At 33.2% G+C, this 24,219-nt stretch overlaps 4 protein-coding genes across 7 annotated transcripts; 2 read left to right on the top strand and 2 right to left on the bottom strand.

Annotated features, from left to right (window-relative positions):
* Positions 1–277: 277 nt before the first annotated feature.
* Positions 278–2,715, top strand: LOC146900658 (GDSL esterase/lipase EXL3-like). The gene is made up of 5 exons (XM_085738343.1): positions 278–621; positions 926–1,056; positions 1,152–1,388; positions 1,594–1,849; positions 2,311–2,715. The coding sequence occupies exons 1-5, from the start codon at positions 345–347 to the stop codon at positions 2,502–2,504; spliced, it is 1,095 nt and encodes a 364-aa protein (XP_085594469.1). The 5' UTR covers positions 278–344; the 3' UTR covers positions 2,505–2,715.
* A 1,597-nt stretch (positions 2,716–4,312) lies between these two features.
* On the bottom strand, positions 4,313–6,908 carry FBS4 (F-box family protein). Of its 3 annotated transcripts, XM_085734729.1 has the most exons (6): positions 6,805–6,900; positions 6,661–6,691; positions 6,313–6,627; positions 5,166–5,240; positions 4,951–5,060; positions 4,313–4,874 (listed from the first exon to the last, which is right to left on the bottom strand). In XM_085734729.1, the coding sequence occupies exons 2-6, from the start codon at positions 6,661–6,663 to the stop codon at positions 4,613–4,615; spliced, it is 765 nt and encodes a 254-aa protein (XP_085590855.1). In that variant the 5' UTR covers positions 6,664–6,691; positions 6,805–6,900; the 3' UTR covers positions 4,313–4,612. The 3 variants fall into 3 exon arrangements, with proteins under 3 accessions (XP_085590855.1, XP_085590852.1, XP_085590853.1); XM_085734726.1 differs by having other exon boundaries at positions 6,313–6,691; positions 6,805–6,908; XM_085734727.1 differs by having other exon boundaries at positions 4,313–4,871; positions 6,313–6,691; positions 6,805–6,906.
* A 6,287-nt stretch (positions 6,909–13,195) lies between these two features.
* On the top strand, positions 13,196–17,811 carry LOC146900656 (protein MID1-COMPLEMENTING ACTIVITY 1-like). Its single transcript, XM_085738340.1, has 8 exons — positions 13,196–13,630; positions 14,220–14,665; positions 15,298–15,722; positions 16,351–16,451; positions 16,560–16,631; positions 16,969–17,075; positions 17,240–17,333; positions 17,587–17,811. Exons 2-8 carry the CDS (start codon positions 14,246–14,248, stop codon positions 17,640–17,642), a joined length of 1,275 nt encoding a protein of 424 aa, XP_085594466.1. The 5' UTR covers positions 13,196–13,630; positions 14,220–14,245; the 3' UTR covers positions 17,643–17,811.
* A 203-nt stretch (positions 17,812–18,014) lies between these two features.
* EMB3006 (embryo defective 3006) lies at positions 18,015–23,532 on the bottom strand. Of its 2 annotated transcripts, none has more exons than XM_085738341.1 (10): positions 23,395–23,532; positions 23,086–23,291; positions 22,475–22,543; positions 21,389–21,418; positions 20,511–20,543; positions 19,798–19,868; positions 19,395–19,476; positions 18,432–18,524; positions 18,295–18,338; positions 18,015–18,216 (listed from the first exon to the last, which is right to left on the bottom strand). In XM_085738341.1, exons 2-10 carry the CDS (start codon positions 23,227–23,229, stop codon positions 18,186–18,188), a joined length of 597 nt encoding a protein of 198 aa, XP_085594467.1. In that variant the 5' UTR covers positions 23,230–23,291; positions 23,395–23,532; the 3' UTR covers positions 18,015–18,185. The 2 variants fall into 2 exon arrangements, with proteins under 2 accessions (XP_085594467.1, XP_085594468.1); XM_085738342.1 differs by having other exon boundaries at positions 18,295–18,335.
* Between the last annotated feature and the right edge of the window lie 687 nt (positions 23,533–24,219).

The following is a 24,219-nucleotide window of genomic DNA, read 5'->3' as shown; positions in this document are numbered from 1 at the left end:
TTAATTAATGTTGTATTAAGAAAATAAAACACTTATTTTAGAATGGAAAAATACCTTTAATTTTTTTTTTTGACAAAGTTTAATGTTGGTATTGCTATATATGACAAAGGATTGGAACAACACAACCAATGAAGTAGAGTTCAGAAAATTGAAAACTGTGCCCTTAATTTTCCCTTGGCTAACAAGAAATAGCTAGCACCTTTACCATGACAATTAAGTAGCTGATACCTACAGGTAAAGTGTTACATAATTCCAATTAAAAAATGTGTCAAACAAGTCCCTACCCTTTATAAATCTACATTCTTCAAGGTTGAATCAAAAGAGTGAGATTCAATTCAAATCACATGATGAAGCTTTTCACTCTTATTAAATCTTTTTATGTCTGTCCTTTTCTGGTTTTGTTTTATCCATTTGTTGTGACAGCTACATTTGATGAACCTCCTTATAAAAACCATTCATTTCCTGCTGTTATAGCATTTGGTGATTCAATCTTGGATACTGGCAACAATAACTACATTTCAACAATAGTGAAGGCAGATTTCAAACCGTATGGGAGGGATTTTATTGGAGGAAAAGCGACAGGAAGGTTTTGCAATGGAAAAGTCCCTTCAGATATTTTTCGTACGTAGTTCTAACATCTAAATGCTAATAATATGCTTCTTATTACACTAACAATACCTAGTAGCTTTCTTTTGCATTAAATATGCTTTTCGTCTCTTAAGATTTTCATTTTTTGTTTCTAGTCCTTATTATACATTCGATCCCTGAGAGGGACTGAAGCATGCAGTTTTGTAATTTGTATGGATTGCAAAATGTATACAAGGATTAGAAACAAACTTTGAGATAATTTATAAGGACTAAAAACTAATTTAACTCAAAAAACTTGCATGGTTCATTATGCTTAAGTATTTTCATGTAATTGCAGTTGAATACCTTGGTATTAAGGAGGCCATGCCAGCTTATCTTGATCCAAATTTGAGTACTGAAGACCTCTTAACTGGAGTGTGTTTTGCATCTGCTGGTTCAGGATATGATCCTCTTACAATTGAACTAGGAGTAATAGTTTCTGTCTTTCAAATCTTAAGTTTACTTCTAAATTTTTTTCTACATAAAATGGCATAACGTTTTTAATTTTTTGTGCTATATATTAGTCAGTGTTATCAGCAAAGGATCAACTAGATATGTTCAAAGAGTATATAGGAAAACTGAAGGAAGCTGTGGGGGAAAATAGGACAGCTGAGATTATAGCAAATAGCATGCTTATCATAAGCATGGGAACCAATGATATTGCAGGAACATATTATCTGTTGTCACCATTCAGACAGCTTGAATTTGATATAGAAAAGTATACAAGCATGCTGGTCAGTGAAAATTCAAAATTTGTTGAGGTATACTTTTGATGTGAAAATGGAACAATAATTGCATTCAAGCAAAATATATTTGTAAAAAATATTGAATACTTGCGTGATCAAAAATATATTTAAACCATATTTTAATTAACAGTTTTTCCATTGGTTAAGAGGTGGACAATAACACCCTATCTATTAGAAAATTTCACATTTTGATGGAATGTCATGAAATTGAATGATGAAGGATCTTTATCTATTGGGAGCAAGAAGAATTGGAATATTCAGTTTATCACCAATAGGATGTGTGCCACTGCAAAGAACCATAAAAGGAGGCCTATTAAGGGAATGTGTAGAGATTTTAAATGAGGGAGCATTGATCTATAACTCCAAGCTTTCCTCTTCAATTATAGATCTATCAAAAAAACTTCCAGATTCAAGGCTTGTCTACCTTGAGAACTTTAGTCAATTGCATGACATTATCGTAAACCACAATGACTATGGTAAGTATCTCAAGTTCATACTCTTTAGGTTCTCTCACCAAGGCTTGAACTTTTAAGGAAAACTAAGAATAAATGTGACTAACTAGTAACTAATCATCTTAATAAGTGTGCAAATGATTAGTTTTGCGTATATTTTAGTACGAAGGAATTGTATCTATTTGTTTATATTTAAGTCGACAGGAAATGCTTATATTTGTAATGTCTAGCTAAGTGACAATGTTGATATTGTTAAATTGGACATCTACACTTGGGCTCAAACCCAAGACCTCGCAGTTTATATGAGTTTCAAGAGATATTTGTCGTCTTGTCTACGGACCCCAAAAAAATTCCTTTACATGATTCCTTAACCAGTGTCTTTTTTTTGTTATATACGAGAATATTTATCTGAATTACTAAAAATATTCCCAACAGCATTCCTGCTTGAATTAAGATTAACCGACTTACTCATTTTTGTGGACCAGGATTTGAAAATGGGGATGCTTCATGCTGTGGCATTGCAAATATAGAACTCGGTCCTCTCTGTAGTTCTTTCACCTTGAAAGTGTGTAACGATACCTCTCAATATGTGTTCTGGGACAGTTACCATCCCACAGAGAAAGCTTACAAAATACTTGTCAAAGAAATCTTAGAGAAGAAGCTTGATGAGTTTGTTTGAAAATATAATTTTCCTTTCTAGAGTAGGACTTATACCCTCCAGTTGCAAAACCATTTAATATATTTTACCAGTTTATGAATTATACTGTACAATGAAATTAAAGGATCAATAAATATAGTAACAGACCTGGATATGTCATGCTTAATATTGCACCAAGGATTTTGTCAACAAAAAAATCAAGATGGAAAAATCGAAAAAGATTTTATAACAAGTATGGATATTTTAACTAGTTGTTTCTTTATAATTTTTTTTAGACGAGTTGGGTTTCAGAGGCACGTCAAAGTAAGAGAAAGCTTAAGATTAAGAGATTGCTTGCACTTAGCGAGGTCCCTACATCGACAATGAGCTGAATTCTTACCAACCGGACAAATTTACATTGGTAGTTCCTTTATAAGTTTAAATCAAGATGGAAAATTGAATTTTATATTGGTTTTAACTGTTGAGTATTTGAATAATAGTCCAAGATTGACTGGTGAAAATGTTATCTCTATCTGAAAACTATGGAAGATAGAAACTTGTGGAGCCTCACAACTTTGAAAGAGTAAAAATGAAAATGAGTATACTCCATGTAACGTAAGTATCTCTTTGTTTGGAATTTAGGAAAGCTTCCAATAAAATCAATCCAAGGAGATGTCATACCATACTTGCTTAGGGATTGGCTAAGGCTGCAAAAGACTAGCAGGAGATAACTTGGTAATTCTTCCTTTGGCAAAGGTTGGCGCAAGTAGCACCATGTTTTGTAATGTCAGCTTTCATTCTTTTCCAATAAAGCATGTCAGCTATCTTCTTATATTAGGTTCTAAAGACCACCCTTGAGGAATTTGTGAATAGTTACACCAGTTACTACTCCCTCTTGTAACAAAACTAGTTAACTTTTGCTATCACACCTCAAAAAATACTTTTGCAATTACAGTCCAAAACATGATAATGACAACTATAGGAGATCTTGAAAGCATGGTGATGTATGTTGCCAAGGCGTTGGTCGCATACAAAGAGTTCTCATTTGAATAGATATACTCGAATGAGGTTTCAGAACTCCTTTATATGTTGTGCTATTTGCCACAACGCCATTTTAAACGGCTTTGTTTGAGAGTTAACAGAAAAATGGAGGTAGGTGCTTGAGAGGGTAGAGAAAACGATAAAAAATTCTCAACATGTTTGAAATATTTTTTAAAGAGGAAAATAATGTTTATAATTTACTAGTAACTTTTGTTTGTTTAAACTTATTATTTAAAAAAAAAAAAAACAGGAAATTTGACAAAGCCTTCCAAAACCCTCAAAAACCATCCTCACATACAATTTGCGTGTTTCTTATATAAGAGGTTTTAGTTTTATGGAGAAAAATAATCATCCCTACAAGATACCATCCAAAATCCTCAAAAACTATCGTCCAATACAATTGAGTTTCTTATATAAGAGGTTTTAGTTTTATGGAGAAAAATAAATCCCCTGCAACCTAAATTTGGTGTTCGAGAGTGAACCTCTGGCCAAGGTTGCTCTTAGCAGTTACAAATTAAGTTGGACCCTCAGTAGCAAGATGCACCATTAGATTAAGAGATAGAATAAAATTCATATGCAACAGTAGATTATAGAGAATAAAACTTACCTTTCATAATCTAACAGTCTACGTCCAACTTGTAGAGATTTTGGGTTCATTAATTTCGTAATTGCAGACTACAGCGTGATAATGTAAAGCTAACAGATGCAACCATCTGGTAGCGGTCAATCATAATATTGCAGCTATAGGTAGAAGTAACTTCCGCTTTGACAGAAGTCGTCATTTACCTCTACATTATAGCAATACCCACTTTTGAATCATGCAAGGATATGTATATATAGATAAAAGAAGAAGATCCTTCAATTGTTTCTGAAAATAAACTCACAAATTGTCTCAGAAAAACAAAAATATACAAGTAATATTTTATAATAATATTATTTCAGCAAACATTGCCAACCCTCCACACCTAATTGGACATCAGGAATATCCATACCAGCTAAACTGCCCCCGACACAGACTACAAAACTGTATCATAACTATTCTAGCATTCACTCACTAGAAACCAAAAAAGAACTATACAAAGTGAAGGGAAAAAATAAACATAATCACTTCAAAGAAGTTTATTCTGAGCAACTGCCTTGCATAGTTCATCTTCACAGAAGAGAACTCTGTTAGAAGCCACTGATTTGCACTGGGGCTTTGGTATCACTGATGGCACCATGCAACGAGAAGCGAAAGCCGATTCCTTGAAAAGAACAGCTGTAACCTGTCGCATCTCAGAAACTTTAAGGCGAGACGGAGGTCGAGGCCCATGACGAGGTGCTTTAGGCGTATGCGGGCTTGGAATCCTTAGTCCCTTCCCATCACCCCTGCTGGAAAAAAACTATAGCACTATAAGGACATGATTTCAAAATCACAGGAAAGAGATAATTGGTTAGAAACACTTACCACAGAAAAGGCCAATGCTCAGAAGGACGAGGAGTCATTGTACTTAACATCTCTAGCCGAGAGCGATCTGGGGTAGTATAATTGAAGTGAAACTGCCTTGCAACAATAACCTAAAAACACTAGAAAGTTAGCTGTTGCACAAGAATCAAACCACTTCAATTCATCATAAACGAACATTCATGGGCATATAAGCAGCAGGGAGACTCTGAACTTACTGCTTTTCTAATTCTTTGAGAAACATGGAAAACAGCTCTCAGTTGATCATGGTGCAGGCAGCATAATATTTTAACCTCGAATTGTGAAAGAAAATGGGGTCAACACAATTATAAATAGTTCAAAGAGATAAGATGAGCTAATTCAGAAAAACATGAATGTAGACAATCAATTGAATATAGTAAAATGAAAAAATAAAGAAAAAGTTAACATCTTTTCGCTTGTAGAGATGTGCAGTTGTTAACAACTTCACTATTATTCAACAAGCTTCGTTTTTTCCTGATATGCTTCATAATTAATTACTACTAACCAATCAAAACAATCAAAAACAAACAAATATCAGTCATACAGTAGTGTCAGTGATATCAAACACAAAATCGCATGCGCTAGAGCAGCACCATACAATCAACAAACACAAGCAAGAATATACAGAGGCTAAAAACACTATGTAAAATAACATCACATAACCAAAACAATACAGTATTTCCCTTTGTGTGCTTCATCACAGTATTAATACTCACTTCTACGTTTAAACAAGTCAGTACAGATCACTGAAACCCACAAAGCCAAATACTAAAAAAAAACTAGCTGAAGATGAAACTCAACACTGAATCAAAAGCAACAGATGAAAGAACTAAAAACAGACAAAATACAGTGAACACAATTAACATCTGCTGCAACAGTGAGAATTTCCTTAACCTAATAACTAGACTAATTTGACAGGAACACAAACATATCCACATAGAATCTTCAAAATCAGGGTAACCCCAATATTAACACTCAATAATCATGAACAACACAGAAAAGGCATCAAGAATCACAATCTTCTAATGTTGAAAATTGAATACTTTAATTGTCAACTGCGAGTAATCTCAACAAAGGTTTGAAAATACTGTCCATAGCCGCAATTTGAGGCCGCAACATGAAGATTTTGTATATCTATGCTGCGACCGCAATTACAGCTGACAGTCATATTCCACAATATCAACGAACACAAAAGGACAATAATTTTAAAACCCAATTCTCAACCTTTAAACCAGATACTTATCATAATAAAATCAATACCAAATACCAAATAAAAACAAGTTCGACTATCACAATCCATTAATTGCGAGTAATTAAATTAAATTAAATCAGCAACATGCATACCAATAAATCAATGGGAAGAGACTCCAGCCTCGATTCCGATTGACACTCATCAATCCTCGGGGTCTTCGGCGTCCCAACAGAACTACTCTGTTTAACCAAATTCACCGGCGAAAGCATGAGCGGACTTTTATCAAACACCTTACCTTCATGACCCTCATTCTTCTCCAAATTCAAAAGCTCAACTCTTTTCTTCCCAATATCATTACAAACCCTACCAGCACCCGATCCGGAACCTAAATACTTGCTACACCGAAGCTGAGCTAGGGTTCCAGGTTTCAAATACTTGGTCCCAGATTTCTTCGATTTTCTCCTCCCTTTTCTTTTCTCCGTCGTCGTCGTCACTTTCCCCATTGATTTGAATCAGCAATTTCAATTCACCCTAAAAAAAACAACAACAAGAACAAGATTCACTATAAACAAGAATAATCAAAAACAGAAATTAATTATGAAACTAAAAGTTCAAAAAGCATGAAGAAAAAGGAGAAAACTCACATGAAGAAAAAAATTGGAGATTGAAAATGGAAATGAAAATGAAACCCTAAATCAGAGAGTGAGAGAAAGTGAGAGGGAAAATAGTTAAAGGGGTTATTAGGGTTTTTATTTTTTTCCACTTTATTTGAATTTTGCATATTTGCGAAATTTTCCCGCTAAAATTTTGATTGGTTGGTTTTGGTATCCGAGGGTGAGTGGGTCCAGCATGTCGTTGATTGGTGATATTACTGCGCCATGAAACACGGCGTGAATTTTTATTAATTGGGGAAAATAAAAAATGGAGATTTTTTATGTTTTGTTTTTGTTATCATTATTTAGTTCAGTTTCATTTTTCGAGATTTAATGGTTTTATATTTTGTGAAATGACGAGTTTGTCCTCACGTGATCGCAGTGACGTGCGAAGCGGTGAAGACAGAAGTTCATAAGTAGTTTTATTGGTTCAGCATTCCCACGTGAGTACACCGCGCTTTGTAAAATCAACGGCCTCAAATGTGAATTGAGTCTTGACTCTCAAGTGTGATCCATCTTCGATGAAGAAGCTACATTTAAATTTGTGATTGATCCGATTTAGATGAGCTATGATAATCATGATGGTGAATGATTGTGTCATCTTGATAAAAATTAAAATCAATACCAATTTATGCATTCCTTCTTATAATTTTTGTCAAATTATAAGAAGAAATGCATAAATTTAAACAACTATGTTTCAAATTTATACCTATGCTTGTGTTGCAACAACTATTTATAATTATGTTTCAAATTTAAACTTGGAATGCGACTTAGAATTGCAAGTTTGTTCTTTCCACACCTTAAAAGATCTTTCTAGTGTATACCTTAAACTTAAGTGGTAATAATTAAATACTTCACTATGGTTTGGCAAATCCGTTCGAAGGCCTAAAATTAGGAAAGTGATAACATTCACCTTTATAAGGACCCATGTACCGTAATGTTGTTGGATAAACAAAATCTATCAAATACTCTCTCCGTTCCTTTTTAATTGTCACTTTTAAAGAAAAATTTTGTTCCTATTTAACTGTCACTTTCAAAGTTCAATGCAGCATTGAATGTTGTTTTACCAATATTACCCTTAGATATTTATTACGGAGAGAGAAACATATGAAATGAAATATTAAATTAATAAGGTCATTATAGTAAAAGTAAAAACAATTGTATCAAAAGTAGTAACATTTATTGATTGTCTTGGTTTGTGTAAAATGTCAAAAAGTGACAATTAAAAAGGAACGGAGGTAGTATATAATACTTAAAATAAATAAATTAATTAATTAAATGTGATGTCAAATACTTTTTTTTATAAAAAGTTTCTATTTAAGACCCTTAAAGAGTGTCCGGGGGCACTCGTTAACATTTTCCTACTTTTAATATACTCTCTCTTCTAGTTCCCAAATAGGGATGAAAATGGGCTAGGTCAAGCTTTGCAAGACTTAAGTCTAACCTACTTAAATAATTATAGACTTAAAGTCTGACCTATTACTTGTCATAGACCCATTTTTATGGCATGACCTAACCTTTTTTAAAGTCACGATGAAAGCCTAAAAGTATAAAGCAAATTTTATACTAAGGTCTAGCAACACCAATATATCTACTATTAAACATGCCAAATTCTAAGAAGGTCTAAGCACACCAACATGCTTGTACTAAATTACCAAATCTTATGAATGTCTAATCACACGAATAGGTCATATAATAAATAACCAAATCATACGAAGGTTTGAGTTTTTAATTTCTAAAGAAAACTTCAACAATAGCAATAATGAAAGAGATACATGTTGCATATATAGGAAATATTATATAGAAACATGTCGGTTTGACGGATCTAATAAGTTTTTTTTTCTGTAAACATTAAAAATATTTAATATAAATAGGTCGGCCCTAATATGTTTTTTTATAAGTATTAGTCTGACATGTTTAATCAAATGAGCTTTGTAAAAAGCTTGAGCCTAGCATTTTTATTAAATGGGTTAAGTCTGACTAAGCTTTAAATAGGTTAGGTCGCAGACTCCGGTCAGTCTAACAGTCTGGCTCTGGCATGTTCGACTCTATTTAATACTCACAATCTCACCCCGGGTGTTTAGACATTTCTTAGATCATTATATTACCTACCTTGAAGATAAAGCTTAAAACAATAACATTGATGAATACGACATATGGGAGTAACAAGATCAAATTGTGCTTACGTGGAGTATTGCATCAATTTCTACAACTCTTCACACAAGAATGGTAAAGCATGAACATGTTTTTCAAATATGAGAAATTTTGCATGTGGCATTTACATCTCATACAGGAGCCAAGATTAGCTCGTTGAAGAATCAGCTCAGAAACATCGAGAAAACTATAAAACTCAATGATTATATTCAATCCACTAAAAAAAAAAAAAGGTGAACATGTTTTCACTTACAACTTTGATGAAGATGGTGCAATCAATAAGAAGAAAAAAAAAAGAATTAACACAAAATTGAAATGTGAATTATGCTAAGAAGCACTTCATTGAATTGTTATGAATCTATTTATACACACTACAACTTCTAGTCCCACATTAGATAGCTAATACTTTATAATTGTCAATTTTAACAAGGTGGAATCTGTTTTTTTTTTTTTTTTTTAATGACCTAACCAAATACCTTGCATAGCAAGTAAACAAGTTTTGCATCATGCTCCTTTTGAAATCACTTAGATGAGATTCATTGCTAGTATGCTACCTATGATTATAAGATTATGTACATAAAGACATAGCATTATCGCACCTTGTTTATTTTTTTTCTGACATATATACTATGCTCATAAAAACATTTGGTGAATTCAATTTCATTGATAAATCCATCTATCCTTTGTCCCATTCTTTTGAAGCTTACTTAAGGCCATACAATGCTGTCCTCAATTTGTACACCTTTGATTCTTGATTCTCCACATTGAAACCAGGAAGCTAATTTTTCATCCATCTGAATACATTGACCATTATGTTCATAGTTTCAAGAGCAACTACTAATCTTATGGTCTTAATTCTGGATACTGGTGAAAATACTTGTTCAAAATATATGCGTTCCTTTTTCAGTGGCGGTCTAGAGGGTGTGCGAAAGGGGTGACTGCACATGGCTCTAAATTCTAAGGGACACGCATCAGAGAACACCAGCTCAAGTTGGAATTTGGTTTTGCTTCCTGCATCTTTACTGAAGTTTCATGTATGTTGCTTTGCTTGTAAACAATATTCACACACTTCTGTTGGCATGTGAATTGAAGCCTATCATGTCACCATGACTTGCTTGTGCATCAAATTTAAGTCTCTAAAATTAAGATACTTAAGCTTGTAATGATAGATCCATTTATCTCTACTTGCAGCAGTTGCCAAGCATTTATGATCTGTCACATTTTTATTCCTTAACATATGTGCTTTCAGAATCAATCTTCCTTTTGCATGATGAACCTTCAGGACTTTGTTCTCTATGTTTACCTTTGTCCATGCATCAAATTAAATTGTTTCTACTGCTTTATCCAATTGTAATTCCTCATAGTATCAATAAAATGATTTTTGTTTGCAAAGCATGTTGGTTAAGTAAATCTCATAAACTTCCTTTTTACTGATTTTGTGATTGTATATGATAAACCTCTTCAACTTAATTATTCTGACATTTGGGGCGGGCGCCATCACCTATTAATTCCACTAATGATGCCTACTCTAAATTCACTTTGATATATCTTTTACAATCAAAATCTCAAGCTCTATCTTGCTTTACTCACTTTCAAACAATTATTGAAAATCAAATTGGACTTAAATTTAGGTTCTTCAAACTGATAGTCGTAAAGTAAGGAATATTTTTCTTGCTCCAAATTTCTTATTAACAGTGGCATCTCTCATAGAGTAAGGTATCCTTATTCTCATGAGCAAAATGGCTCAGCTGAAAGAAAGCATAGTCACATTACTGAAGTTTGTCTCACCCTTCTAGCCGATGCGTCTATCAATGCCTCTTCGTTATTGGGGGTGAAGCCTTCAAAATTGTTGGTGGTGTTGGTTTGGAACCTTAGAGCGTGCTCCTCTCAAGGTCTTAGTTTTGATTCTCCCCGATGCCAATTTTAATGGCTAGTTTGGCTTCTTCAAAAAAACAAATTGACATAAACAATTAATGTATTCCTCAATGTTGACCTCCTTGAATCTATCTATATGGCTCAACCACCAGGATAGGATCTGTACAAGGCAACAATACTCTTGTTTTCAAGCTTAATAAATACTTAGGGGCATGGTTCCAAAAATTACATTCCTTCCTCACACATTCTTCATGCCTTCATCACATGAAACTCATTACAATTACAAGCCATTGACTCCCTTATCAGCTTCCTTCACACATATTAGGTGATCGCCACTATTACCTTGCTATCCTAGTCCAACACAACTCCTAATGCATTATCACTCTTTCTTAAACCAAATAGTAAGTACATATATAGAAGGCCTCTCACAAACATCCAACAAATGATCTTTTATTAACTATCCTGATAATTATGACCCTTCTCTATATAGATCACTTGTTGGAAGCTTACAATATGCTAATATTACCTGTCCTAACATAGTCCATGCAGTAAACCAAGTTTCTAAATTTATCTACTCATCAAAGGAACCTCAGTGGAAGGATGTAAAATGTATCTTAGATATCTTCAAGGAAATACACACCACTCTTACTAATCTCAAATCATTTCTAAGAATTGCATTGTATATAGCTAATAACATAATGATTAATGTCTATACATATTATTTCTAAGATATATTATTTAAATTAATGTCTATAATGAATAATGTCTAAGATATATTATTTAAATTAATGATACTAATATATTAACTTATGGAAAAATCAGCTAGTGAGTTAGTATTGGTCTAATTGGTAATAGTACCCGTAAAATAATGGCATAAGTTAGAGAGGCTAATTTTGATAAACAACCATACATTAGACATGAGTAGGCGTCTGAATAGATTAGAATGAACTATACTTTGTGAGGCCTAAACGAACACAACTTTGACATCTTACTTGTCGTAGACTTATTTTTAGGTCTAAACATATGACTTTTTCAAAACTCTTGTTTTGACATGTTAGTATACTTAAAAGACCTATTTTCTTATTAATTTTTTTAAATAGGTGTAACGTAACATATCTTCAAATAGTTTAGTTTTTTTTTTCAAAAAAAAAATCTTTAAATAGTTTAACAAGCTAATGTTAATTAATGACATTAAGTTCTATTTTGATATTTAATATGATATTTTAGAAAACATGATTTTGACTTCATACAACATTCTATTTCAATTCTATTCTATATTAATCCTCTGATTTCTAGGAAAAAGGACCCATAGTAATCCGAAGTTCAATCGGGAGGTAAGTAAAGTTTGACCAAAGTATTAATCCTCTGATTTCTAGGAAAAAGGACCCCTAGTAATCCGAAGTTCGGTCGGGAGGTAAGTAAAGTTTGACCAAATATTGTTTCACCTAGGAATCGAACTCGGGTTCTCCCAAACGATTCATCCTTTGGCAGAGCTTATTAACCACTTAAGACCAATCACTTAGTTAAACCGTTAGTTCATACTATTAATTAATTAAGCTCAATCTTTTTTAAGGAGGAGCTCAATTCATTGTCAAGTTAGGTTATGAAGTGATCCTAACTTTTTAAGTTGAATTTTGTCGGTGCGTGTTTGAATTGACTGAAGGTGAATTTGTTGGAATCACAATTTTTTTTTTTTAGCAAAAGTTACACTTTGTTGGAGTTGTCTTATTTAAATGGTATACGGTATGAGACACTCTCTAAATGTATCTCTTACCTTTAATCTATTATAATTGAGATGATTACAAAAATACACATAAAAATCGAATGACACTAAAAAATTTGTCACAGTATTTGACGTCAAACTACCATTTCTCTTAACAAAATCACATCACCTCTATAGTTTCTTCAAATTTACCTAAATGCAGGTGTGACTTTTCTTTGAGAAAAGGTAAAGGTTTGGTAATTGGTCCTATACATTTTAGGTGCCGGGTAAGGAATAAACATTGGTTCCACAATCAAACTCAGCACTCAACAAACACCTCCGTAATAAAGGGGAAGTGTCACTATCTGCGAAGAGGACAACATAGGTAAAATTACAGGACACACTAATGTGTTGTTGTGGGGGCACCACTCACTCTAACCACAAACACAAAGACAAAAACCACCAAACCAAAATTACAAAGAAAGAGAAACGACCTTTCTGCTTTGTTACATTCCTTATTTCTCACATAACAACAACATTACAACATGTCTTTAGCGCAAATCAATGCCATTACCTTAAATGAAACTCTGTTCTTTTTTTCACTTCCTATTTTGGTATTTTTATGTTGCATGTCAGTATTTCTTTTTACTTGCAGTATCTAATTACTTTGCTTTTTCTCTGTCTTTTTGACTCACAATGCTTTGTGACCATATGCATAAATTTCTTAACCGACAACACACTTATTGTCCTTTTCTTTTTCTTTTACTTATGCAAAAATATAATAAATTACCTTCATTAATATGAATTCTGATGAATTATTATTTAATAAAATAAACTTTCTTTTGTTAAAAAATGAAACAAGAATCAAATAACACTTTTAAGATTCACTAATTGGTTTCAGTATTTTGCTTTCTTTTCTCATCTGCTTAAATTTCATTTGCCATGTGTTGTTGCAGTGCAGTGGCTCTCTCTTTGAAAACTCAAGATCTTGAAGGGATTTGCTGTCTCTGAGAAGTGAGAAGATCTACACCATGCAGGGGATGATTTTAAAGGCTTAAGATACCAATGCTATTTGTACAACCATAGGTAAATAAATGATCATTCACTTTGATATATCTATAACTTCACAAATCAAAATGGTTTTCAAATTTCAACCCTTCATTTCTGGATAATGTTTGTCTGCACCAAAAATTAATAAATCAAATTCATATTCATAGTTGTGTTATGAAGCACGACACCTTTAGGACTAGGTGTGTTGCGGTGTCCGACACTTCTATGACACTTGTAGGACACGTGTCGTCGGACAACTCAGACAAGTGTCCTAAAAAAGTTATTTTTTTCTTTACTTCGACACTTCTTGGATCGTTGTCCGACACTTATATAACACTCATGCGAGATGTGTCGGACAACTCAGACAAATGTATGAATTTTTTTATTTGCTTCCACACACCGTAGATTCAAGGTTGATCAAGAAATGTTGCTCAACAAGGGGTTACAAACATTAAAGTTGATTACAACGTTTTTAGCTTTTTCGATAGTAGATGGGTAAATTGGATTTTTTTGCTACTGTAATGTGTCCCCAGTACAAATATTTTGGAAATATAGAATCTTGGTTCATGTACATTTTCTCCTAATTTTTCTAATTAAATCAAGGATTGAAAATATAATTTTGAAGGTTGGAACTGTGTGAGCTGATATAGCATGGCATCTTCATGGGAACAATTTGGAGAGATTGCAAATGTGGCCCAATTAACAGGCTTAGATGCAGTAAAGTTGATTGGGATGATTGTGAAAGCTGCAAATACAGCAAGGATGCATAAGAAGAATTGCAGACAGTTTGCACAACATCTTAAGTTGATTGGGAACTTGCTTGATCAGCTCAAGATCTCAGAGCTTAAGAAGTACCCTGAAACCCGAGAGCCTCTAGAACAACTAGAAGATGCTTTGAGAAGGTCATATATTTTGGTCAATAGTTGTCAGGATCGCAGCTACCTTTATTTGCTTGCCATGGGATGGAACATTGTTTATCAATTTAGGAAGGCTCAAAATGAAATTGATCGATACTTGCGTCTTGTTCCTCTCATTACTCTAGTCGACAATGCTCGCGCTACTCGAGTCAGGGTATCTATTTTCGCTTCTCTTTGCTTAGTTATCTATCAACTGACCCTTGGTTTCAATTGATGTATGTCTAATGTAGTATTGGGATTTACTATTAAATGTTGTTGCGACTCAATAACTAAACATACCAAATTGTAAATTGTATCGAGCATATATTTTTTCGGCGAATTTCTCCTCATGTCATTGACCAATACTAGTTCCTTGACGTTTACTTGCTATTGATCATTCGTTTAAGGTTGTCGTCCACTTTAAAATGTTTGTTGCTTACATTAGTTATATTTGCTAGTCCTGCAGTTGATTCAACACTTACTGCTATGTATAATTGTAAAAAAAAAAAAAAAAAAAAAAACACATATCGCTATGCAAGATTCCTTGTTTTGGTGAATATGTGTGACTGTGTGCGTGCGTGTTTGTGTGTGTAACTTATAAAAAAATAAGACACAATTCATACTTCGCACATGACACTCAAAATATCAAGAACGGCTCTGTATATGATGGTGTTGGACATGTTGCAGAACTTTTATTTTCCGGATTAGTTAGAATTTTCAAATTTGCAAATGTCTTCAAAGACTTTGATATACTTTTGATTGAGTTTTCTTAATAATAATAATAGCTTGCTTCTCTGGAATATTCAGGAGAGACTTGAAGTTATTGAAAAGGATCAATGTGCGTACACATTGGATGACGAGGACCAAAAGGTGCAGACTGTCTTTCTGAAACCAGAACATGACCAAGAGGACACTGTAGTGCTGAAGAAAACTCTTTCATGTTCTTATCCAAACTTTTCATTCACCGAAGCACTTAAAAAGGAAAATGAAAAGCTTCAATTAGAGTTACATCATTCACAGGCAAATATGGATATAAATCAGTGTGAGTTCATTCAACGCTTACTAGATGTCACAAATTTCGCCGCTTATTCTCTTCCAGAGAAGTTATCACCTGAAGATAACTACCAGATTGTAGAATACAGTAACAACAGTCATTCTGATGCCAATGGCAGCAAAGGTCATTCTTCTAATGATAAACACCATAAAAAAAGTGATATTCTTTCATCATCAAGGTTCATTTCCCTCTTCTCCAACTTTTATGTGTTTTGAGATCACTTAGGAAAACTACTCGACCAAATGATATAGTAGTTATGCAAATTGAGATCCTTGCACTTTTTTGTTTGTTGTAAACTGAGTATCATCCTCGCGCAACTAGAACATTAATCCCTGGAGACGGGCAGAGCCATAATAGGCAAGACATCCCTCCCTTCAGATTTTTAACACTTTTATATTTCTAGGGCTCGATTCCAATCCATGACATCTGATGAAACTGGAAGACAACCGAACCATCTCATCCAAACACTATTTTGTCGATACTTGCACATTTGACCTAAAAGTCATCCAAACACAATTGTTGTAAACTTGCTAACGAATGCCCTAAGGGCGCTCTTTAAGGATTTCCAATTAAGAAACTATTCATTGAAAATGTCTAATACTTCAATTTCCGATGCATTGAAAGCACAAGTTTCCATAAAAACTTACTATCTAAAGTCCTTAAAGAGTGCTCTTAGAGCACTTGTTAGCATTTCCCTTTTATTATTCGTCATGCAGTTAATGATTTTTTCAAAGCTTTTACTATTTTTACCCTTTTGGTTACTGACTTTCATTGAACTGAGTTTGATGATTCATTTGTCTGAACAGAACCAAAGTTTCAGAAAAGAATCCGGTGTCAACTAAAAGTTCATATCAGCGGGAAGATTGGCATACTGATTTACTTGCTTGTTGTTCTGAACCTTATCTTTGTATGTATTTTTCTTATGTTAATTTGCTTTAATTTAGTTATGTCAACAATAAAAGAATATTTTCTTTCATGGTTTTCAATTTTCATTAGTAGATATTTTCATTTGCAGGTATAAAGACATTCTTCTATCCCTGTGGAACATTTTCAAAGATTGCTACTGTTGCAACCAACAGACCAATATGTAATTTACAATCTTTACTTTTTGATATAGTGAACACTGAAATGGGGGGATATTTAATTTTTCAAGATAGCATAATATTTGTGCCATGGGCTTAAATTGATATTTATCATATAAATGAACTTCATGAAATTTCTTAAAAAAGAGAGAATTTCATGCAATTGAGATATTAACAAATAATCAAAATTCAGGCCTCTGTTATAGTTGTTGAAATTGATGCTAAAGTTGATTTAAGTTACAAATATTCAGGCCTCTATTATTCATTTTATCTGGTTCATTTGCTACCCTTAAAAATATTGAGGTTGTGATCTTTTAACTTCATTTTTCTATTTTTTTTCAGCTTCTGCAGAAGTATGCAATGACTTTATTGCATATTCGTTGGTTTTATCTTGTTGTTGCTATACTTGCTGCATAAGGAGGAAGCTTAGGAAGATGATGAACATTCCGGTAATGTTGCCTTTCTTTTGTATAATGTTTGTTCAAATTTAATTCGCTTGTTTTAGCTTTATAATATTCCGGTAATGTTCGTTATGTTATGATATAGTGGAGACTTGCTTTAGCAACTTCTCGTATCTTTAAATGTTTCATTACTCATTAACATTCTATGTCAGGGAGGCTATGTTGATGATTTTCTTTCTCATTTGATGTGTTGTTCTTGCGCTCTTGTACAAGAATGGAGGGAAGTGCAAATCCGCCGGGTTTATGGTATGACTTCATCGCGCATCTTTTTCAACATTTTAGGAATCACATTGCAATATTGAAAATGTTTACTTGTATAAATACCTAATTTATTTTATACATGTCTTGGACTTATCTATCCTCTTCTTGGCCAAACTTTTGATTTTGATCTAGTTTGATGTGATATATTTCTCTTTTACTATGACATTTTGTTGTTTTTGTTTTTTTTATAGAATTAAAATTATGCTTATTAAATTGTTGTTTCTTAACTATTTTGCAGAAGAACCTGAGAAGATCAACACTAGCCCTCCAACTGCACAGTACATGGAATCTTAAATAACAAACAGATTGTAATTTGATCGATTAGGGTGTAAATACCATATCAAATATTGAAAATTGGCTATTAATATTTGGATTTGATTCTCACACTGTTTGGCATCAGTTACCTATATGTAATGTAGCTTTTTAATATATAGTTGGATTAATTTTAGCTTTTTTTTCATGATCTTTTGTGAGATGTTACCTTTTATTACACTTAGTTTGGTAGAGAATCCCATTATCCTATGATTTTATTGTATACATTTGGAGAACTAGGTGATTCCAAGAGACTTAAAAGTTTTTTGTAAAAATAAAAGGTTTGGATTGGAAGATGATGGTCGTGTTAATGTTACAACAAGAATTGACACTCTAATCTAATTTTGGACGCAATTAAATCCTAATATAATTCATAATCATAAAAATTACTTACAACAAGTAAAGGTTTGTAAATGTTTTTCACATTTGAACTACTCATTACCTATGAAGTTGAAATAGAGTAACGCAAAGGAGTAGCAAAGAGTTTAAGCCCTAATAATGATAATATACAAAGACAATTATTTGCTAAGATTGCCTGGAGAATATTTGAATCTTCAGCATTGCAACAACATTAAAGAGATGATCCTACAGTGGATGAAACTTGGTGAATTTACAGGACAGCGTGTGCTAGAAATCACTACTGTTGGCCCCATAGTTTAAATTTATGCTTCTGATCTGCTAACAGAATGAAGGACAATATCAGCTGAAAGAATCCCCCCAAAAAAATACATTGACCAATCGAATGACTTGAGAAGGAAAGAAAGCGTCTACCTTCTCAATAGCATGTGAAGCATCAGACAAGACTTGACTGCCTTCTTTAAGGAGTTGCAGCTGGTTGCGGAGCCTTTGATTATGTTCCTCTCCCTAACAAAACCACACGGTGATCAAAGAAATAGAATACAAGGTACATAATACAAAAATAAAAATGATCACTATATAAGGGCCTAAGCAAAACCTCATTCTTTCCAAACAAAAATGTTTTTTTCTGGTCTTGCCAAATTTACTTTGTAGTTTGTTCCAAGTTCATGACAGCCCCTTTTTGGCTTAATATATAAATTTCAATGCCATTTCAGAGTTTGCACATATAACCAAGTGATTTATATTCACAATATTAACCGTTTTTTATTTTTTTGACATTTAGAATGTTTGTGTAATAGACAAAGAACAGGGTTTTCTTTTTTGAATCAAGGAAAGGTATATAAAGGGAGGAACCTTCTCCACCCCCAACATCACTTCCGATATAAAACACAAATTGTGTGTCGTCCGGAAGTACACTTATGAACAAAATATGCCGCTCAGAAATATTTGGGGAAAGTTGCTCCATATATAAAATGGTAATTCCCAAGTCATCTGGCACTGACACAAGAAGCAGGCCCAAAAAACCCAATCAACTTAATGTGCTTGGCAGTACTATGGGCAAGGCAAAGTGAATAGTTGTATCTTGAGACACATTCATGGAAAAGAAAATTTGGCTATTCCAACTAGTTTAATTAAATAAATCCTCAACTAGAAAGAAGAAAAAACATGGTAATAGTTACACAACCACAAAGAGGAAAGAGTATTTTGTGTAGTCTTTTTAGTTGTTGAGTTTGAAAGAGGATAAACAAAGAAAAGTAGGAATATAAAAATGTTTGTCAAAGACGCAAAAGACACAAATCGTATAAGCGCTTCAACCTTTGTTTTAGTTCACTTTTAACATAGTTTGATGCTGATGCATTTGAATAGTATACGTACCAATTGCACCATATGCATTAAGGTCTGAATTTCGTTCTTCTTTGCCGCAGACAGATTCTCAGCAACATCTACTATGTTACTCCTGCATTCGAATAAATGTTTCTCTACTGAGTTAAAGAAATCAATAATATCGTAATAGTAATGAGGAGTAAATAATATGAAAAGAAAGAAAATCGAATAAAGGTCTGGCATTAACAATAACAATCATAGGTCCCCTAGTATAATATGAAGGAAAACCTCTATGAACACGCAAATATGAGAGAACTTCACGAGATTTTAGAGTTAAGCTTCATTTATTGTTGCTTTGAAGACTAAATAATAATTTTTCTAACATAACCATCTCAAATATTTACTAAAGATAAAATCTACAGTTAAATACTTGAAATACAAAATCAGATAATACCTATTTGAAAACAAAAGATCCAGATCTTGTTCTTCCACAATTTCCTCAACAGCATCAAGAGTGGCTCCCACCTACATGAAAAATGTGCGTGAAATACAAGACTAAACTAACTAGAATACGGAAGAATATTGTAGCCTGTATTTCACTTCCAGTGCATATTAGCAAAGCAAAAAAGGGAAATCGAGAAACTAGACATATTTCATAATCAGGTCCCAGCCATTGATGGACCAATAAATCTTCTACGCAAATACCATCTGCCATCAGATATCAAACTTGAGAAAAAAGGGGAGGGGAGGTTGGCTAAAAAATATTAAAAATGGACCCTTAACTTCACTCAATCTAAAATTTCTTGCTGCCTGCCAACAACTGTTCCTAACCAGCCCCCTCTCTGGCCTCCCTCTCTGACCTCTGCTATGTTATATAAAAGAGTTCAATTATTTCACTTGAGTTAAAAGGTGTAACTGTGAATGGTTCTATAAACTCCTGAATAGCGCAAAAGATTTTAAAAATACTATCTCCAACTAAAGCCAAAGCTTAACATGTATTGTTCACTCTCAAATAGAATAAGGTTTGATTAACCCCAACTTAGAAAGTACTAAATTTCCCTTAAACATGAATTATTGAACGCAACCTTAAAAGTGAATGTTGAGCAAACAGACACAATACTCTACAAATGATAGAATAAAACAACAGAGACAATAGCTAAGTTATACCTTTGTTTTGAGACAGATTGCCTCAAAGTCTTCCTGTAAAAAGTGACAGCATTTAGAAGTTAGAGTTTAGAATTTTCAACTCATTAAATGATGACATATCATTGGATGCATGTGCAAATTTTTTACTGACAATGGACATACAACGAACTCTATTAACATGTTAACAAATTACTACATGCTAAAATGCTTGCAGTGTGTATAGTTACAGCAACTTAAGCATGCAGTTTTTTTTCTTTCCGGAGAGGCAAATGTTAGTAATAAATTGTTATTATGTTACTATTTTCTTGAGTCAAATTTCTCTGCATGCACGTGTGTGTGCGCGAGAGAGAGAAGGTAAAAAAGAGAATAAAATTTCCACTACAACAAATCAACAGCCTATCATATTAAAAGAAATAAAAAGAAAGACGTTGAACAATCGTTGCATAACTATTCAGGATAATTCTCAAAAAACAAAATCTTATTTCAGTTGAAGTTTAGAATGAAAACAATTAACAAAAACAGTTGGTTTTTCATAAAGAATCATATACATCAAGTGTCCACCATATAGGCTCCGGTGTTCCTAAGAATAATCTGAATACGAGGAAGATATTCTTATGAACTTCCCATGAATGTATCACACTCACATATATGCTAACAAACCATATTTAGTTAACTAACTCATAAACCATAGAAGACAAAAGTCTGTAATAAGCATCTGAAATAGGGACATATAATCATCAGACTTTTAGCTTAAGAAATGCGTGCAAGTGAAAGGAAAAACATCAAAAGTAATATTTAGACAACATCTTGAACTATTGCAGGCCAACCAATTAAGTATTTATATTAGAGCTTGAATGAATATCTGACATCACCAAAATAAGCAGTTATAACAAATATACCTCTAGGTCTTCATGCAAAGAAGTAATGACCTGAAATGTTTGATACATAAAAGGAAATCAGATAACATATAGGTGCATCAATCTATTTAATTAAGAGACGTGGTTGTGTAATGTTTTCTTATATATAAAAATCAGTATGGGCTGAGAGGGCTTTTTTTCAAACACTTCAGATATCATTCTCAACTTGGTATTGCCTTATTTCTTTGAAATTATTTCAGCAAAAGGTATGATTGTGTAATGTTATGTATAAAAATCAGTATGGGCTGAGAGGACTTTTTCTTAAACACTTCAGAAATCATTATCAACTTGGTATTGCCTTAATTATTTGAAGTTAAATTTCAGCTAAAGGTATGATGAGCACTGTACACTCATTAGCCCCACGAGCTCTTGTACATATTAGGTATAAAATCATTCCTATGCCTTTACCCAACAACTTAAACTTTGGAGATTGTTGGTTCATGACACATAGTTCCCTTAAAAGAATGTTCGAATTTCCTATCTAAATTGATTTTCTAAGTAAACACAGCTAATGCCTTGTTCATTTTACTCTATTTTTTAGCTAACTTTGTTCATTTTACTTAATTCACATATAACGAACAAAGACAGTTTTTTAACTTGACAACCTGTTGACAGTCAAATACTCCTCCATCCAAATTAGTGATGTTATAACTGTATAAAAAAAATCTATATTAAGTGACATTTTTTTCCAATGAAAATGAATTTTTTTAAACGTCGCTTAATTTGGGAAGAATGCAGCACCTTCTCTGAACCTATTTAGTATTGTGTTTGAGGAATATACATATCTTATTTTTAACCACAAGGTGGCACCATAAAATTTCCAAGATAAACACTGACATTGACATAAATCATTAGTGAAAATTCCGTCCGAGTATCTGTACAAAGGAAATTATTGAGATCCTCACAGTCACAGCCCTGATTTGGAAACACAAGAACTCTAATATAAAAAATGACAACATATGCCTAGGTCAAGCTCATAGACATTTTATTTTTACTTTTGGCTAAAACTCTATGCAACATTCTGAACTATATTTCTAATCCGAAAGAATAGATATCATGAGATCATACCTGAAGAAATAGGCGATGAAGATAATCTTTTTCAGCATTGGTAAAACTTGAAAATGCTTCAACAAATTCCTTTAAAAATCAAAACAGAAACAATCATCAAAATATAGCCATGTTGAAGGCTAAATCCAACCGAGAATGTGTCTATTTTACAAAATGCATAATATCAATATATTTACAAACTTGTTGTTAAGCAGCCACGCAATCCATAAGAAAATTCCATGTGCTATCACAAAAACGGGTGAAAGACAACATAACCCTTACTTCTTATAAAGTCAATGTGAGTGTGAATACGTTATGGTTATCTTCTTAGTGCATAAGAATTACTAAATTAGAACAGAACTAGTTACATAGTTGAATTTCCTTATCAAATAATAATAACTAAAAAATTCACATTATAGCACCAACACTTTTGATTGAAGGCGTGTCCAGTGTTTGACAAGTGTCTGTCCAACACTGACACAACACCGACAAATGTGATTACACTCAATTATGTATTTTTTTTTTTAAATTGCTACCAGTTCGACGTGCCAGTGTGGCAGTGTCATGTCCGATGTCGGTACTTCATAGGAAATTCATCAACTTCAAGTGAAGAATACAAATATGAAATGTACCTCCTTTGAACATGAAGTTAGCAAAGAACGAATAGAAAACTTGAAAGACTTGTTCAGAGTGGAGAATCTAGATCCAATTGCAGTAGCAGTAGTTGTTGACGAAGATGATGCACCATTGGAACCAGTTACAAGACTTTTCTCCATTCTCTAAAAAAAAAACTGCAATCTTTCTTTGTAGTGATGAATTCAAGCAATAATGTAGCAACCTGAGAAATCGTGTTTTTGAATTAGGTTTTAACACAATAATATTCAACTCCATATTAAAGCATAAAAGCAACCAAAATAATCGGAAAAAGAAGAAAGCAAAACCTGGAATTTCTCACTGTTTCTGGCTGCCGGAAACTAACTCCGACTGCGATTTCCGGCGAGCTTTTGTTTTTTCCGGCGAGATGAGTTCAGTGCATTCAAACTTGTTTCTGCTGTAAGAAGCGGTAGCGGTTTTTTTTCTTTTTGAAAAGATGGAGCTGCTTCGAAAGGAAGTGGATTGGGCTTTTTATCTCAAATTTTAATGATAGTAGAATTCGGAGATTTTCTTATCCCACCCTCCATCCCTCTCACGCACCCTCCAAAATTATTATTTTACTCGTTCAATTCAAAGGATATGTCACATGTGCACCACGTGGGTAGACACATATGAGAGGGAGATGTAAAAATTATCAAATTCAAATTGTGTTTTTTAGTTATTTGTTCCAATTTTTTTCCTTCATTCTAAATTATTCTTTATTCTCTTTTTAATTATTACTTTCAATCAATAGTTTAATCAATCAATAGTTTTTTTTTTCTTTCTTTCTTTCATTTTTTTTAAGCAAAAGATGGGATGCAGAGGGGTCTCCTGCTGCAGTGCCCTAATCATATATTAAACGAAAGAAAAAAAGTACAAAGAGGAGGGACAAAACCAAAACCCTCCATAAAAGCTAAAGAAAACCAAAACATAAAGAAAGCAAAAAAAGCAAACTAATGAGGCTAACGGCTTGAGACACCTACCTTGAATCCTTTGCCCACCTCGGGTTGCTTCTTCTTGTGTTTTTTCTTTCTAGGGATCACCAATTGAAATGACTGACTTGTGTTTTCTTCCAAATCAACAATTTCATCATTTCAAGCCATGTTAGCCCAGTATTCACTTAGAAAAATCAT

Source organism: Medicago sativa, chromosome 8 (assembly GCF_051527215.1).
Source record: "Medicago sativa cultivar Bolivia chromosome 8, Bolivia_mono, whole genome shotgun sequence".
NCBI classification, from domain to species: Eukaryota; Viridiplantae; Streptophyta; class Magnoliopsida; order Fabales; family Fabaceae; genus Medicago; species Medicago sativa.
This window is presented reverse-complemented; position numbering and strand designations above follow the sequence as displayed.